The following is a 17,136-nucleotide window of genomic DNA, read 5'->3' as shown; positions in this document are numbered from 1 at the left end:
GAAATACTGCAATTGGTAATGAAGTTACGTGTGCCTCTCTTTAGGTTTATCAACTCAATTATTTGTTGTAAAAGTCCGGAGCAGAGTGGCGCAGCGGAAGCGTGCTGGGCCCATAACCCAGAGGTCGATGGATCGAAACCATCCTCTGCTAATTTTTTTCACCTTCATGTATTGTGGTATATTTATACATAATGCATTACGTATGTTTTATTTATAATATTTTTAAGGGAAGCGATAGAAAAATGCCTGTATTGAACCTAGCTACCTGACTTGCTACCTATTCACATCGCTCTTGCCAAACGCCACGCCCACTAGCATTTATTTTCCACGATGAACGTATGGAGTATGAAGCGATCGCAATAGTAGCGGGATTACATATAACATTTGTCGTTAAGCAACACACTTCCACCCGTAAGTGCCAAATGTATGATTTTATCGTTTCAAAAGTTTAAAGAAAAAACTGCGCCCAACGTGGGGCTCGAACCCACGACCCTGAGATTAAGAGTCTCATGCTCTACCGACTGAGCTAGCCGGGCCTACCAGTGCTATGTATTTGCAGATGATTTTGAAAGCATGGCGGGAAAGTCTGAAACTAAAATGTAGCAGTTGTGAAGTGTTGCCACAATGCGGTTGCATTTAGTATTACACAATGACTAGGCCCCAATAACAAAAGCTGATTTTCAAACCAACCTGCTGGTCTCTCAAAAGAACAGAATAGTTCATAATCGATGCGAATATTTAATACCAAATACTACCTTGTTGTGTTAAGAAAATATGTTTATTTTGATGTCACTGTCTGTGGCCACATTACTTGCTATTGCATGACTGACACAGATTGACAATTATTCAGTACATGTCAAATCTTGCAACAAAAAAAAGGTTACCCTGATAATATAAAAAAATACATGTCTTGGAACACATTTGTTCATATAATATGCACATGATATTCAATATTAATCCCACATTTCAGTTTCAAATAGAGATACTTTATCTAATAATTGCCTAACTTAGTGTCGGCCATAAAATTACAAGCCCCTTACTTTAACTACTGTAACAATGGTCTGGAGTTGAACATAACAAAAAACTGTCACCTGTAAAGACAACTTTCTGCTAATCCCTTTTACATTTCCTTTATATTGTAGTGTTTGTTTTGGAGGTTTAGGGGGTTGTTGGTCTCACATCATTACAATTAGAATGAATTCCCGTTGATGTCTGTGTCAGCAATATTCTATCGTAGATTTTAGAACCATGTCCATCCAGTCTACTGATTCTAATTTTATGCCTCACACCCCTTCTCCCCCATCTCCACAGACTGACTGCTGGTGTGTCTTGAGGTTGCATATCCAGGCGAAGCGCTTTCCACAGTGGCTACAGGCAAAGGGTTTCTCCCCTGTATGGACCCTCTGGTGCTTCTTTAGGTTGCCAGCCTCTGAGAACATCTTCCCACAGGTGGCACACCTGAATGGCTTCTCCCCTGTGTGTACCCTCTGGTGAGCCTCCAGGTTGGACTGACCGGTGAAGGCCTTACCGCAGGCTCGGCACACGTAGCTCTTTCTCCTGCCGGCCGCATCGCTGTGCTGCTGGGCCAGCTGGGCTGCCTGCTGCCCAGCCAGGGTCACCTCAATGTGGGCAAAGCCTTTGGCCGTGGCCCCTCTTCCTGGTGGTAGCCCTACCAGGGAGTGAAGGGATTGGGAAGACATACCGGTACTAGTAGTGTTGGTGGTGGAGGTAGTTGGGTTTTCTGGGTGAGTCTGTTGTAGCTGCTGTGCTCTGAGGCGTCGTTGAAGCTGCCGCTGATGTGCTTGTTGAGACGCTCTCAAAATGGCTGCCCTGCTCCATGTGGGATGCCCCTGGATGCCCCCACCCATACCCAGAGTGGCTGTTTGTACTCCCTGATGCCCAGAGAAAGGCACACCCTCCCCTGTGGGCCTGATAGTCGCTGAGAGGAGCTGGGGCTGAGGCTCTGGGTCGACTATGAGGCAGTCTGGGTCAGTGTCCGTAGTGTCGTCGGTGTAGGAGCACGAGGGACCACCGGAGGGCGATGTTGATGCCGATGTGTCTGGGGCCCAGCGCGTGAAGAAGGTCTCCAGCTCAAACAGTGAGTACTCAGAGCCTAGCGTGTTGGCTGCTCTCTGCTTGCTGAGCTGCTGTGTGGTCTGGGTTGGAGTTGTGTTGTCTGGCGCTCCCTTGGGCATATTGGCTTTATTACCTAGGCTCGCTGTGGGACTGGTGGTTCCAATACCTTTTTGTGAGGAGGACTCCCCAGTACCTGGATAAAGATCATAGGAAAGGTGCATGTTTATTGTAAATACTAGTTGAGACACTCATTCTGAGTTAAAAGACATGGTAAAGGATGATAAGCTAGAGAGGGCTTTTACATGTACACTTTAGTAATGGTTTCCCAAACTCTGTCCTGGGGTCCCCCCTGGGTGCACGTTTTGGTTTTTGCCCTAGCACTGATTCAAATAATCATAATAATTAAACTTAAAGGGGGGCTGAAATGGCCTCGTTTCCCTCATTAAGAAAATAGCTTTTAGTAAACTATTATAAGTGAGGAGGTCAGTGACACTGTCTGGTGGGCGCCGACACGGTTGTCATGCATTCCTGGTTTATTTTCATTCTCCACTTACACTCTGCTGTCAGGTCAGGTCCTCCTGTTGCTGTGATACTTCCCAGGTTCTGTCCCAGTCTTAGTGTTGATGGAGTTGATTCAGGAGCTGCAGGCTAGGAAGAAGAGAGGAGAAATAGCCTATGAGATAAACTAAACACTAGATAGATAGCGATCAGCAAAACGCATCGCTGCCTGCCCTCCAGGACATCTACAGCACACAGGAAGGCCAAGAAGATCATCAAGGACCTCAGCCACCCGAGCCACGGCCTGTTCAACCCGCTACCATCTAGAAGATCATCAAGGACCTCAGCCACCCGAGCCACGTCCTGTTCACCCTGCTACCATCTAGAAGATCATCAAGGACCTCAGCCACCCGAGCCACGTCCTGTTCAACCCGCTACCATCTAGAAGATCATCAAGGACCTCAGCCACCCGAGCCACGGCCTGTTCAACCCGCTACCATCTAGAAGGCGGAGACAGTACAGGTGCATCAAAGCTGGGACTGAGAGACTGAAAAAAAGCTTCTATCTCCAGGCCATCAGACTGTTAAACGGTCCCCACTAACCAGCCTTCGCCCAGTACCCTGCCCTGAAACTTAGTCACTGTTACTAGCTGGCTACCACCCGGTACTCTACCCTGCCCTGAACCTTAGTCACTGTTACTAGCCGGCTACCACCCGGTACTCTACCCTGTACCTTAGAGACTGCTGCCCTATGTACATAGTCGTTGAACACTGGTCACTTTAATTATGTTTACATACTGTTTTACCCACTTCCTATGTATATACTGTATTCTGGTCAAGGCTCATCCTATATAATTATTGCTGTACAGACCTTTGCTATTCATAATGTCTATACACACCATCATATACATAGATATTTATATTCCGGACTCTGACATTGCGCGTTCTAATATTTCTATATTTCTTAATCCCTTTCTTTTTCTTTGGGGGAATTGTACATGTTTCTTTGTATTGTTAGGTATTACTGTACTGTTGGAGCTAGAAACATAAGCATTTCGCTACATCCGCGATAACATCTGCTAAATATGTGTACGCGACCAATACAATTCTATTTAATTTAGAGGTGTTACTGTAATATTCTGTTGCCCTCAGAACAGCCTCAATTCATCAGGACATGGACTCTACAAGGTGTGGAAAGCATTCCACAAGGATGCTGGCCCATGTTGACTCCAATGCTTCCCCCAGTTGTGTCAAGTTGGCTGGTAGTGGATCTCTACTCTGAATAGCTCGTTCCATCTCATCCCACAGATCCTCACTTGGATTGAGATCTGGTGACTGGGCAGGCCACTGCAGTAAGCTGAATTCGCTGTCATGTTTGTGGAACCATTCCTGGACAATCCTAGTCTTGTGGCAATTTGCAGATTGATACATTGTTGCCATGAAGGGATGCGCCTGATTGTATACTCAGTGTACTGTAAATCCAAAAGTCTAAATAATAATTCATTAAAATGAGTACATTTGTTAAAGACATGTTCCGGTACTGGCGAGTATATAGTAAGTCATTTTTAAACCTTCCGCTTTGGGCTGGATGTGTCAATGTGTAGTTCATACACGCATAATCTTTCAGAACTACTGGCTAAAAAGTATACAAAGGTACCAGAGAATATCTTTTAAGTGAAAATTATTCGACTTCCACTTTAGGCATATATTGTGAATGTGATGAATGCTCTTTAAGATATTGATATTGTGTCACAGTTGAGGAAATTGAATGTCCTGTGATGGAGTAATGTAATGTTAATAACCACATTAATTCATTCATCGTTTTTGCAAAGAAACATTTTAATCTTCTTTTAACATTACAAGATAAGGACATCGTTCAAAGTTTCACAGAATTGTGACACAATAGACTTATCCTATAAACGTAGAGCATTTTGGACTCAAAATAAAAAATAGTACCATCACCTAACAAGATATTTACACCTTTACTGCTAACAAATATGGTTACTTCAACCCATTTGCTGGTTTTTGGTGTATGTTGAACCTCTATACCTTGGTGTTACAAGGGGAATCAAACATGCACTATTCTCACTACATATTAGAATTTTCATACAGCTTTATGAGTAGAAAACAAATAAATATGCTTATTACCATCACCAGCTTTAGGACTCCTGGAACAAAATCGAGTTACTAAAAGGACTGTCTTGATCAGATAAGAAAAATACAAAATGACCCAGACTACACTAATCTCGGACACTCAGAATTAAAATATTGCTTGTGCATCTGTCCGCGAGAGATTTCACGAACAACCCTTCCCTAAACCCCTTTACTAATATCAATATAGTGTCTATATCAATGACCAATAGTTATTCCTGATCATGTGACCTGACCAGAGGAAAAACTCTGGGTCCTATTTTTATCCTATAACTATCAGTTGTTTCTGGTCAGGTCATGTAATTAGGGACAACTCCTGGCCCTAGTTAAATTCTATAACCATCTGTTTTCAGGAGAAAAAAAACCTGGCCCTTCTCATATTGAAATAGATGGTTGATATAATATCCTGGTCCAATCTAGTACTACTACTGCTGAGGATGGATGTCGTAGTACTACTGCTGAGGATGATGTCGTAGTACTACTGCTGAGGATGGATGTCGTAGTACTACTGCTGAGGATGATGTCGTCGTAGTACTACTGCTGAGGATGGATGTCGTAGTACTACTGCTGAGGATGGATGTCGTAGTACTACTGCTGAGGATGGATGTCGTAGTACTACTGCTGAGGATGATGTCGTTTCTGGTGTTTCTTTAGATTGCTAGGGTCGGCAAAGCGTTCCCCACAGAGCGGGCAGGCGTACGGCCTCTCCCCCGTGTGAACGTTCTTGTGGATCTTAAGGTTCCAGTACTGAGAGAAGTGCTTCCCGCACACCGTGCACCCAAACGGCCGCTCGCCCGTGTGGGTTCTAAGGTGCGGTTCTAGATTCGCCGGGGAGGAGAATCCTTTACCGCAGAACTTGCAGAGATACGCTTTCTTCCTTACCACTTTCTTCCTCCCGCATTTGTACGTCTCCTGACCCCCCTGTGCCTCGTCTAACCCCCCCATTCCGACATCATAACCAGCCGTCTCTGATCCCTCTCTAGAACCCATAGAACCTGAGAAGCTTCCGGAGCCTTCTACAGTGAAACCCCTGTGCTGACCCATCTCAGAGCCAGCAGGCCCCATCCTCCCTCCTATGATCAGCATGCCTGGGCCTGCTGGGTAGGACAGGTTGAGGGAGGACGGCCCTGGGACGCTAGCGTCACCACAACCACCACTGCCCCCATTGGTCCACAGCGGAAGGGGGTGGCTCTCGTACGACACACGGCCATAGCTGACCTCCGTGGTGTGGTGCCTGGTCGGCCCGGGGTGGTGGTGGGTGTGGTCTGGGGGTGAGGTGTGGTGGGTGGCCTCCAGGGGCAATGCTCCTCCTCTGTAGTCGTCTCTGCTGGACTCCTCCGGCCCTTGAGAAGAGAACACAGCGTCACAATCACACCACTGGCTGTTGTTGAAATCAATAGGAGATCTCACCATGGAGCTAAACTTGGGGAAGGTCAATGCCATTAGAACATGTTTTCAAAGCTTTATGCTCTGGAACAGGCAGGGATGGATGCAACAGTGTAGTCTTTACATGGGATCTAACTAACCTTGTGTCATAGGTCTAACCCCTTGATTATCAAGCCCTGCTGTTAGCGCCACTACCCACTTTAAACCACACACACAGCCCTCCACCCCCTGTAGTCTCCACTCACCCTCCTGGATGCTGAGTCCTCCACCCCGTGGGTCCAGATCCTCCACCTTGATCAGCAGGATGTCAGGGTCTCTGTCCTCCACCGCTGCAGACTGGAAACACAGGGACGGACCAGGAATTAGATATCACAATTACTATTATGCAATGAATCGTATTCATTTCTAAATCACACTCTAGAACTGTGACAGGAATAAATATATGGACCAACAATTACAAATTGTGTTCATCTTACATGCAACAAGTATTTTATGTAGCTATAGATGTTTACTGATTTGTTATATGCATCTTGTTGCATCATTTGACTGGTGAATGGATGTCTATTACTCCAAACCTCTTAACACAGGACCTCTCCAATTAAATATAGTGGTTATAGTGACCTTATGGTTTGAGTGATTTAATATTACTTAGAGATTAAGTGACTAAGAATTTAGTGGAAGATTAATAAACGTGCGTCTTGCTCAATGATGATTAAACAAATATTAACTATTTATGAGTGTTCTTGCAGGTGGTGGGAAATATTTGTGTGTGACAGACTTGTAAGCAGCCCCAGTACAGCTTTTCTTATTGGCGAATTGTTTGAATCCCTTCAGCTTTCCTTTGTCTGCCATATAAACCCCTATTGCCTATTCATTTCAATAATGACAGAGACCTCAGTGTAAGGAATGTATTTTATTCATAATAGTTCCATACGTCGAAAAACAAAAAAAACAGAAGAGGCATTGTAATACATGATTATTTAGGGGAAAGATTATTTACTATAACAAACTGCCACTCATTTATAAACTGGCATCAAAATAACTTATTAAAAAGTGAATCTGTCCAATGTCAAATAGCCCCTTAACATTAGATATACAGAACAACTTTAAATATGTACACAAAGAACCATCATCATCATCCTCTCCAGATTTACACTTTAAGGTTGACATTTACCATGAATACCTTAAAATCGGTAGCTTATTTTGGACCAAATTCACCCTTCCTTAGTCCACTGATATGAAATGTCTTATGTACATAATCAAACCCCCCCACTATACCCCAAAACCTTTCCACGCGTAGCCGTCTATCGGGGCTCCAGTGAGTTGTGATTCATGATGACTGACCCTAGAGCATTGTTTAGTTTGTCTGTTAGTTTGCCAAATGGTAGGTCACCCCTGATTCATTTTTAAGCATAAGGTTGAGACCTCCTGGCTAGAAACAGTCTGGTTTCTAAAACACAGTGGAAACCTGATTAGCTTAATGAGTAAGTTAGGGCCCCGCCCCTGCCCTAGGTGATGCTAATTTCTATTTGTATTTATTAGGATCTCCACTAGCTGCTGCCCGGGGGGGGGGGGATTACAGGATTAAAACAATTTAAAACACAAAATATTAAAAAAACAACGCATCACACAACACATTATTACACCACTACAATATTACAATGTGTGTGTGAGTAGAGTTAGCATATGCGCTCGTGTCTTCACAGTCCGCGCTGTGTTGATTTATCTAATACAACAGCAAAAAAATCTGATTTTACTGCTCGCTTGAGTTACTTTGATGTGTAAGAGAGTTCCATGTAGTCAGCTGTCTGAACGGACAGTTTGGTGCTTTCAACATGTCAATACCGCTCATAAAAGACAAGTAGTGATGCAGTCAACCTCTCCTCTACATTGAGCCAGGAGAGATTGACATGCATGTTATTGATATTAGCGCTCAACGTACATTTAAGGGCCAGCTGTAGTGCTCGCTTCTGGGACAACTGTAATTTGCCTATGTTCGTCTTTGTGGCACTTAACCATATGAGTGGGCAGTAGTGCAGGTGGGATAAAACTAGGGCTCATGTCCGGGGGATATACGTCTGGATGGTTCCTCTCGTGGTGGGTCTTGAGGTTGCGTATCCAGGCGAATCCTTTCCCACAGAGCTCACAGTGGAAGGGTTTCTCCCCTGTATGGACCCTCTGGTGCTTCTTCAGGTTGCCAGCCTCGGAGAACATCTTCCCACAGGTGTTGCATCTGAACGGCCTCTCCCCTGTGTGGGTCCTTAGGTGGATCTCCACTTTCTTGGGCCGGTTGAACGCCTTGCCGCAGAAGTTGCAGATGAACAGTTTCTCCCGGGCACTGGTCCTGTGGGGGACCTTGCCGTCCCTCGTCAGGGGGAAGCCAGTGTTGCCGCCGCCAGTGTTTCTGCCCCCGCCGCCGTGTGCCCACCCGTTCGCGTCGGAAGTCGACGGCATCGCAATGTCATTGATGGAGCGAGATTGTGATGGGGTGGCCATGTTGCCATGGTCACCCTGGAACCTGCCTCCTCCCCCAAACATTGCAGACATTCCACTGTCGCGACCCCACTTCTCCAGAGGAGCCTTTCCTTCCTCCTCCTCCGAGTCGACGTTCAGAACCTCCTCTCGGTTCCCCGGGAGATGGCGGTGGACGGTGACCGAAGCAGGAAGTGGACGGCGGTGCCCGGACTGAAACGATGCGGCGGCCTCTGCGACTGTGCTGTACGAACAAGATGGCTGCCCAGCCCCAGCCATCTCTGCCTGGTTGCTCTCATTAAAGAATGAGCCCAGCGGCCCCAGACCGTCCCCTCTGTCGTCATCACCACTGTACATATCAAACGCAGCAGGGTGGGGTTGGTGCAGCAGTCCTGCGTGTTGGGGTTCACTGTCAGACTTAAGGAGAGGTGCCGAGCCACTGACCTCCACACGGTGCCTGTTCCTGGGGCCCTGCTGCTGCTCGGGGTGCTGAGGCTGGCTGAGCTGCTCTGGGCCATGGGCTGAAGCGGGTGGATGGGATGTGGAGTCCCCAGGGCCGGTTCTATCGCTGCCTCCACGAGGTCCACACTCCACCACTCCTGGAGGAGAGAGGAAGGGAATGAGAGCAGGTTAATAGTTAACTCAAGTCAAAGGTATGGCCAGGTTGAGTAGTGTGAGAATGGAGTCTTGATGTTGATCAAATGCATGGGGTGAGTAATTGCAGTATCTGCAACACAGCAACCAAAGTTGAGATGGACTAACACACTCACCGTCCTCTCCGATCAGTGGTACGTCGTCTGCATCCGCGTCTTCAAGGGGATCCTCCATCCTCTCCTCTTTGACCAACAGAGACTCAGGTTCCACAAGCTGCAGATCTGGCGACTGGAAGATCGAAAAGTCGGGAATTAACCGCATAAATATACACCACAACATGGTTGATAATGACCTACTGGTGACTGATGCTGCCAAGTGCTCAAAATGGTTCAAACGGGTCATTGTGTACTGTAGGACTATGCTATAATGGAATATAACAGTGAGCCACCAAGTAGATTTGTTTTCTTGAAGTGTGTAAGACCTTGACAACCAGTATTACAGTTTTGGTTTCTTGAACTTACCTTGTCTCGGATGGGGTTGGGATGCATCTGGGAACTGTTGTGATCATTACTGGCTCCAGGGCCTCCTGACCACATCCCCAGGTGATCTAGTTGTATGTCGTAGACACCACCTACGATAAAAAAATAAAAAAAACTTACTTGTAAAAGAAATTGCAGGTTGACTCAAGGTCACATTGGCCTAGATGAGCTTTGTCAGATTTGAATGACCAAAACAAAGGTGGGTCCCAATGACTGTATACAGTGAGTGTACAAAACATTAGGAACATGCTCTTTCCATGAGGCTGACCAGGTGAAAGCTATGATCCCTTATTGATGTCACCTGTTAACCTGTTGGGGCTAGGGGGCAGTATTTTCACGGCCGGATAAAAAACATACCCGATTTAAACTGGTTACTACTCTTACCCAGAAACGAGAATATGCATATAATTAGTAGATTTGGATAGAAAACTCTAAAGTTTCTAAAACGGTTTGAATGGTGTCTGAGTATAACAGAACTCATATTGCAGGCCAAAACCTCTGAAGATTCCATGCAGGAAGTGCCCTGTCTGACAATTTGTTGTCCTTCTAGGGCATCTCTATCAAAAATACAGCATCTCTGCTGTAACGTGACATTTTCTAAGGCTTCCATTGGCTCTAAGAAGGCGCCAGAAAGTGGAATGAGAGCTCTGCAGTCTCTGGGCGAAAAGCAGCAGGAGTGTTTGTGAGTGGTCAGGCAGGGAACACTGACACTGCAGCGCGCGTGCACGAGAGGACTCCATTTTTTTCTTTCTCTCTTTGAACGAATACAACGTCGCCCGGTTGGAATATTCTCTATTTTACGAGAAAAATCGCATAAAAATTGATTTTAAACAGCGTTTGACATGCTTCGAAGTATGGTAATGGATCTTTCGAAATTTTTTGTCACGAAATGTGCCCGCGCGTCACCCTTCGGATACTGACCTCAACGCACGAACAAAACGGAGCTATTTCAATATAACTATGGATTATTTCGAACCAAAACAACATTTGTTGTTGAAGTAGAAGTCCTGAGAGTGCATTCTGCCGAAGAACAGCAAAGGTAATCCAATTTTTCTAATAGTAAATCTGAGTTTGGTGAGGGCCAAACTTGGTGGGTGTCAAATTAGCTAGCCGTGATGGCCGGGCTATCTACTCAGAATATTGCAAAATGTGCTTTTGCCGAAAAGCTATTTTAAAATCTGACACCGCGATTGCATAAAGGAGTTCTGTATCTATAATTCTTAAAATAATTGTTATGTATTTTGTGAACGTTAATCGTGAGAAATTTAGTAAATTCACTGGAAGTTTGCGGTGGGTATTCTAGTTCTGAACATCACATGCTAATGTAAAAAGCTGGTTTTTGATATAAATATGAACTTGATTGAACAAAACATGCATGTATTGTATAACATAATGTCCTAGGAGTGTCATCTGATGAAGATCATCAAAGGTTAGTGCTGCATTTAGCTGTGGTTTTGGTTTTTGTGACATATATGCATGCTTTGAAAATAGCTGTGATTATTTTTGGCACGGTACTCTCCTGACATAATCTAATGTTTTGCTTTCTTTTTAAAGCCTTTTTGAAATCGGACAGTGTGGTTAGATTAACGAGAGTCTTGTCTTTAAAATGGTGTAAAATAGTTATATGTTTGAGAAATTGAAGTTACAGCATTTATGAGGTATTTGTATTTCGCGTCACACGATTCCACTGGCTGTTGACTAGGTGGGACGCAAACATCCCACCTTGCCCAGGGAGGTTAAACCCACTTCAATCTGTGTAGATGAAGGTAAGGAGACAGGTTAAAGGAGGATTTTTTTGTAAGCCTTCAGACAATTGAGACATGGATTGTGCCATTCAGAGGATTGATGGCAAGACAAAAGATTCAAGTGCTTTTGAACGGGGTATGGTAGTAGGTGCCAGGCGCAACGGTTTGAGTGTGTCAAGAACTGCAACGCTGCTGGGTTTTTCACACTCAACAGTTTCCTGTGTGTATGAAGAAAGGTCCACCACCAAAAGGACATCCAGCCAACAGCATGCCAGTGGTCAAAAACGGGTCATTGATGAAAGAGGACAAAAGAGGCTGACACGAAGTGTGCAGAGAAACAGACGGGCTATAGTTAGTCAACTGACAGTTCACTACAAAATTGGTGCCCAAAGACCCATAAAAGAACGCACAACTCGTTGGTCCGTGACACGAATACGGTATGGCAGCTGACGACCTTACAGAGTTCCACTTCTCTCAGCAAAATAAAAGAAACTGTGGTTGCAGTGGGCTAAGGAACAAAAACACTGGACACTGGAGAATGTGAAAAACATTGCCTGGTCTGATGAATCCCTGGTTCCTGCTGTTTTACAGTGAGGGGAGGACTAGGGTATGGAGAAAACCACGAGTACATGCATCCATCATGCCACGTGTCAACAATACAGACTGGTGGTGGTGTGATGGTGTGTTTTCATGCCACACATTTAGGCACTTGATAAAAGCGGAGCAACGTTTGAATGCCACAGGATATCTGAACATCATCGCCAATCAGGTGCATCCCTTCATGTCAGCAGTGTATCCATCTGTGAATAGATTTTTTCCCAGCAGGATAATGCCCCAGCCACAAGGCTAGGATTGTCCAGGAATGGTTCCACAAACATGACAGTGAATTCAGCTTACTGCAGGAAGGTGTTCTTGTTTCGTACACTCAGTGTAGGTGGCCCCAATGACTGTATATGTGGCCCCAATGGGGAAAAAACAGTCAATATTAGACAAGTTGATGGTTTTCCAGTAGGGCTGGGCGTAAAATGTAAAAATGTTGAATAACTTTTATAATGTTTGATTTGTTACATTACATTATTCAGTAATGACTAAAAAATTATGGCAATGAGCAGTTTTCTAACATAAAAATGGATAACAGCTGAAAACGACTAGCTAACTAACTTTCTAGCACAAGTCAACATCTACGGGTGGTCAAGGGTTTTGTTTAGAAAGGATACAGCTTGTCAACATTTTTTAGGAGACCTTACCCAGCAGGTTAGGAGAATTAACATAGCAGGTTAGGAGAATTAGGTTAAGGTTAGGAAAACGGTTAGAGCAGGGGTCTCCAACCTTTTTTAGCATGAGCTACTTAAATTTTTTTTGATAGCTTACTTATTGGCACATTGTTCACTTCTCTACCCTGCAACCCCAGATCCTTGGTGTACAAGAGATGTGTTCTGTCAATATACCTTGTAAAATAATGGTTATTATAAACTGGGCGGTTCAAGCCCTGAATGCTGATTGGCTGAAAGCTGCGGTATATCAGACCGTATTCCACGGGTATGACAAAATATTTATTTTTACTCTTCTAATTACGTTGGTAACCAGTTTATAATACCAATAAGGCACCTCGGGGGTTTGTGGAATATGACCAATATGCCACAGCTAAGGGCTGTGTCCAGGCACGTTGCGTTGTGTCGTGCTTAAGCACAGCCCTCATATTAGCCATATGCCGCAGACTGTCAGTTGTTTATTTAAGCAATAAGGCCTAAGAAGCCCCATAAAATTATGTTTTGTATTTTCCTGAGTTCTGTTATTTTTTCTCTCGTTTTGGTTATACTCTCAATATTTCAATTATTCATAGAGAAACAACAAAAATGTATGTTCTGAGTCCATGTCCCATCATAAGACCAATTTTTAGGTCTGGAAAAAAAACCAAACACGTTTTGATTTGAGTGCAATACCCTTTTAATTGCACATCTACACAAAGAGGAACGTGTGGGTCTAGAGATGCCACCTGCAGCAGCACGTCATGGCAGAGTTTGCAAAAAACGGCCATCAGATTGATACAAATAACCATGATATATTTCTGTCAGGTAAGCCTACTTTACAGTTAACATTAAACGAGAAGGTTTTTTGGGGAAAGTCTGTCTAGCCACAAGATGGTTATCATTACTAGCATCACTAACTGGCTACATACAGAGTGATAGACAAAAGCGTGCACCAAACAGACAGACGGGCAATATTTCTGGAAATTAATTGGTAGATATTGTGTTAGGTTTGGATTTTTATGCCAATAGTGGCTAAACGGGTGAGAATGTCAACGTAGCTTTGATTAGATAGTAGTAGGGAGGAGCCTTATGTTTGGCAGTTTGCGATGAAACATGAAAAAAATATGCATGTACTTTCAGAATTGCTTAGCGAGCTACTTATCGGTGGGATGAGAGCTACTACTGGTAGCTTGCGATCTATCATCTACCTGTTGGAGATCCCTCGGTTAGGGTTAGCTAAATTGCTAAAATAATTCAACTTTTGACTTCAATAGACCCACGAAAATCGGCCAACAAATGCCTCTGTTTTACGAAATGTAATTATACAATTATAAATTAGTGCAGGAAATTGATTAAAATGCTGGAAATTAACAAATAACTAAGCAAATGGTACCAGTTGGTCGAGTACCAGAGTAAGGCTACAAAATAGGATTTTGATTCCTATGTCATGTTCTACAAAAATGACTACTTTACTGTCAGTAGTCCTATTATTTTGGGATGAAGTTTGATAGAACAGTATAAAGAAATCAGAATGGACAAAGTCCATTAAAAACACTTGTTTTTTTATGCACTACACAGAAAGCATATTTAGAACTTGTATTATTCAGAACCATCAAATATCGTCATACCGTAAAAAAATATATATATATATAGTATATTGATATTTTGGCCATGTCACCCAGACCTATTTTCCAGTGGTGTTTATTTCTTTTTATCCGCAGGGTAATCAACTAAACTAGTATCAGACATGGTATGCTACTACAGACAGTCTTCTTACCAGTTGATGAAGACGACCCTCTGAATTTCTCATTGGTGTTGATATGAACTCTGCTGTTGGGACGGCTGTTCATTGCGCTTTCCCGTAGCCTTCGTTCGGCGTAACCACGGGCCATCTTCAGCTCGAGAAGATTCAGCTTTCGCTTCAAACCTTTGTTCTCCCTTTGGCATTGTGACATTTGCAAACTTACAACCGCATAATCGTCGTCTACCAGTTTGCAGATTTCTGCCACGGCTGCATTGGCCAATACCTCCATAATGGAAGCTAGCTGTGTCTGGAACGCAAGGCGACTCGACATTTTTGGACGACTGGCTCGCGAGCACTAAAAGTCGATAAATACAGTCTCATACGATGTATATTGGATATATTGAATCACGCTCACTTCAAATATCGACAACGACGAAGTGATTAAACATAAATAGTGGACTAAAATCAGTAGTTTGCTAGCTCTGTAGCTCCAGTTTCTTCTTCTGTGCTACCAGCCTTTCGTCAGCAACAATAAAAAGATTTCCGGGTCACGGACATTTTCAAAATAAAAGTTCCCCACGTAATAGTAGAAAAGTGTAATTAACCTGTATTTATTCACAATATATGAAACATAATTGTCTAAACATTAATAATGATTCATATTTTTTCATATTTAGGGACATTTGCATTAAATGTGGGTTTTAAAAGATGTTCCAAGGTCAAATAAATTCCCCCGATACAATATATTGTAAAATACATATTGGTTTATAGAGAGAACTATTCTAGGTGCCGACATAAAAGTGGGGTTGGGATTACTCACCACTGTCTGTAGAATATGGTGTAATTTCAATATGCCCAGCAACACTTTCTACTCCATTGGTCCCAATGCAATACACTATAGGCCCATAAATTACATATTGGCTAATAGAGAGAACTATTTTATGTGCCAAAGTAAAAGTGGGGTTGGGATAACTCTCCATGGTCTGCAGAATCTATATATGGTGTTATTTTATGGGGACTGAGGTGTAAATACCCAGCAACACTTTCTACTCCACCCACTGCAGTGCAATACACTGTAGGCCTATAGGTGAGATTAGTTTGAGACACAATGTAAACAATTATGGACTGGCATACCTGTAAGCCAGGGTTTTCCAGTTTCCCAAACTCGGTCCTGGAGCCCCCCTGGGTGCACATTTGAGATTTTTGCCCTAGCACTACACAGCTGATTCAAATCATCAAAGCTTGATAATGAGTTGGTTATTTGAATCAGCTGTGAAGTGTTAGGGCAAAAAACAAAACGTGCACCCAGTTTGGGAAATCCTGCTGTAAATGACCTATATAGTTTAACCTAATGATGATGAGCCATTTGTGCCTTTTACACATGTAAATCAGTCCAAGGCCAGCCTTGACCTGTGCCCCAAAAAAATGCATATGGCCTGCCTGACAAATAACTTCAATTTACTTTAAATGGAGCCATTCGACACTATACGATACAAATATCAAATCAAATATTGCACTGTATAGGCAGAACAATCTATAGCGTGCCCATAAAACCGGGCTCCAGTCTATTCACTAGAGTCTCTAGAATACAAAATAGCCAATCCTCTCTTCAAGCCTCTTCCTTCAAGTAAACAGATGAGGTCCACCAAGGCCAGATGAGCAAGGCTTGGTAACAGCCAGTGGCGATTTTAGCATGTAAATCTTGGTGAGGCAATAAAAAAAAAAGTGGGATGCATACCAGCAAAGTCACTACACAACACAACACAAAACTAAACAATACATTAATTGCACTATAACGGTGACAAACGGTGCCCACAAACTGTTAGGGACAACATAAAGCTGTCCTAACTGCCGTCCCGACACCTTACCACTGCTACACCTGTCTATCAACTGAGCCTTGTCTGGCAGCGAAACAGTTCATTCAGCCTCATTTACTGCCTTTAAAAAAAATAAAGCTGATATGGCTGACTTGCGTAAACAAATGTGGTTTCTAATGACAATTGAGATGTACAAACTATGGCATAAGGGGACGACAAGCGGATAAGAGGCTAATCCGTAATATCAATTAAGACATTAATGAGCGAGCTAGGACGGATGTACTCAATATAACTATTTGTTCAGCACTTTGAAATGTACAGTGACAGAATTCAGAACATGGGCCGTTCTTACAGTGTTCTCCCTGTACACCAAGTACGGCCCGTAGGATAAATGAAAGGGGGCATGTAAGCAGACAATGAAAGCTCTTAGAATATTCGATGATTACATTTCTCAAAAACAGGTTATAGGCTACATATGCACCACCCAGTCAGAACAGCAGGCGAAATTAAGAGGTGAAAATGGACCAAATTATTATGGTGAGGCACATGGGTTACTAACAGCTTACTTAAAAAAATATATATATTTCACCTTTATTTAACCAGGTACGCTAATTGAGAACAAGTTCTCATTTACAACTGCGACCTGGCCAAGATAAAGCAAAGCAGTTTGACACATAGCAAACAGCTGGAGGCAAGGCTTTCTCCTATAGAGCTCAATTTTTATGGAATGGTGTGCCTACCCATGTGAGAGACACAAACTCGGTCTCAACTTTTAAGTCTTTGCTGAAGACTCATCTCTTCAGTAGGTCCTATGATTGAGTGTAGTCTGGACCAGGAGTGTGAAGGTGAACGGAAAGGCACTGGA

General features: G+C 43.5%; 1 protein-coding gene and 2 non-coding genes across 3 annotated transcripts; 1 reads left to right on the top strand and 2 right to left on the bottom strand.

Moving 5' to 3' along the window:
• The first annotated feature begins 79 nt into the window (after positions 1 to 79).
• On the top strand, positions 80 to 151 carry trnam-cau (transfer RNA methionine (anticodon CAU)). Its single transcript has one exon. It is a non-coding gene; the product is annotated as a tRNA-Met (tRNA).
• Positions 152 to 463: 312 nt separating this feature from the next.
• trnak-cuu (transfer RNA lysine (anticodon CUU)) lies at positions 464 to 536 on the bottom strand. The gene has a single exon. It is a non-coding gene; the product is annotated as a tRNA-Lys (tRNA).
• Positions 537 to 759: 223 nt separating this feature from the next.
• LOC115201832 (Krueppel-like factor luna) lies at positions 760 to 15,006 on the bottom strand. The gene is made up of 8 exons (XM_029765682.1): positions 14,488 to 15,006; positions 9,698 to 9,807; positions 9,353 to 9,464; positions 9,027 to 9,181; positions 6,356 to 6,446; positions 5,943 to 6,067; positions 2,631 to 2,724; positions 760 to 2,269 (listed from the first exon to the last, which is right to left on the bottom strand). The coding sequence occupies exons 1-8, from the start codon at positions 14,783 to 14,785 to the stop codon at positions 1,284 to 1,286; spliced, it is 1,971 nt and encodes a 656-aa protein (XP_029621542.1). The 5' UTR covers positions 14,786 to 15,006; the 3' UTR covers positions 760 to 1,283.
• Positions 15,007 to 17,136: the final 2,130 nt, after the last annotated feature.

The sequence above is a fragment of the Salmo trutta genome, chromosome 11 (genome assembly GCF_901001165.1).
Source record: "Salmo trutta chromosome 11, fSalTru1.1, whole genome shotgun sequence".
In the NCBI taxonomy this organism is placed as follows: Eukaryota; Metazoa; Chordata; class Actinopteri; order Salmoniformes; family Salmonidae; genus Salmo; species Salmo trutta.
Note: the sequence above shows the minus strand (reverse complement) of the source record. Positions and strands in the feature narration are given on the sequence as shown.

Coding starts and splice junctions, on each gene's coding strand:
- LOC115201832 (XM_029765682.1), bottom strand. CDS start 14,785: ATGTCGAGTCGCCTTGCGTTCCAGACACAGCTAGCTTCCATTATGGAG. Junction 9,808..14,487: donor AGGGTCGTCTTCATCAACTG/GTAAGAAGACTG, acceptor TTTTTATCGTAG/GTGGTGTCTACGACATACAA. Junction 2,270..2,630: donor ACCTGACCTGACAGCAGAGT/GTAAGTGGAGAA, acceptor ATCTTTATCCAG/GTACTGGGGAGTCCTCCTCA.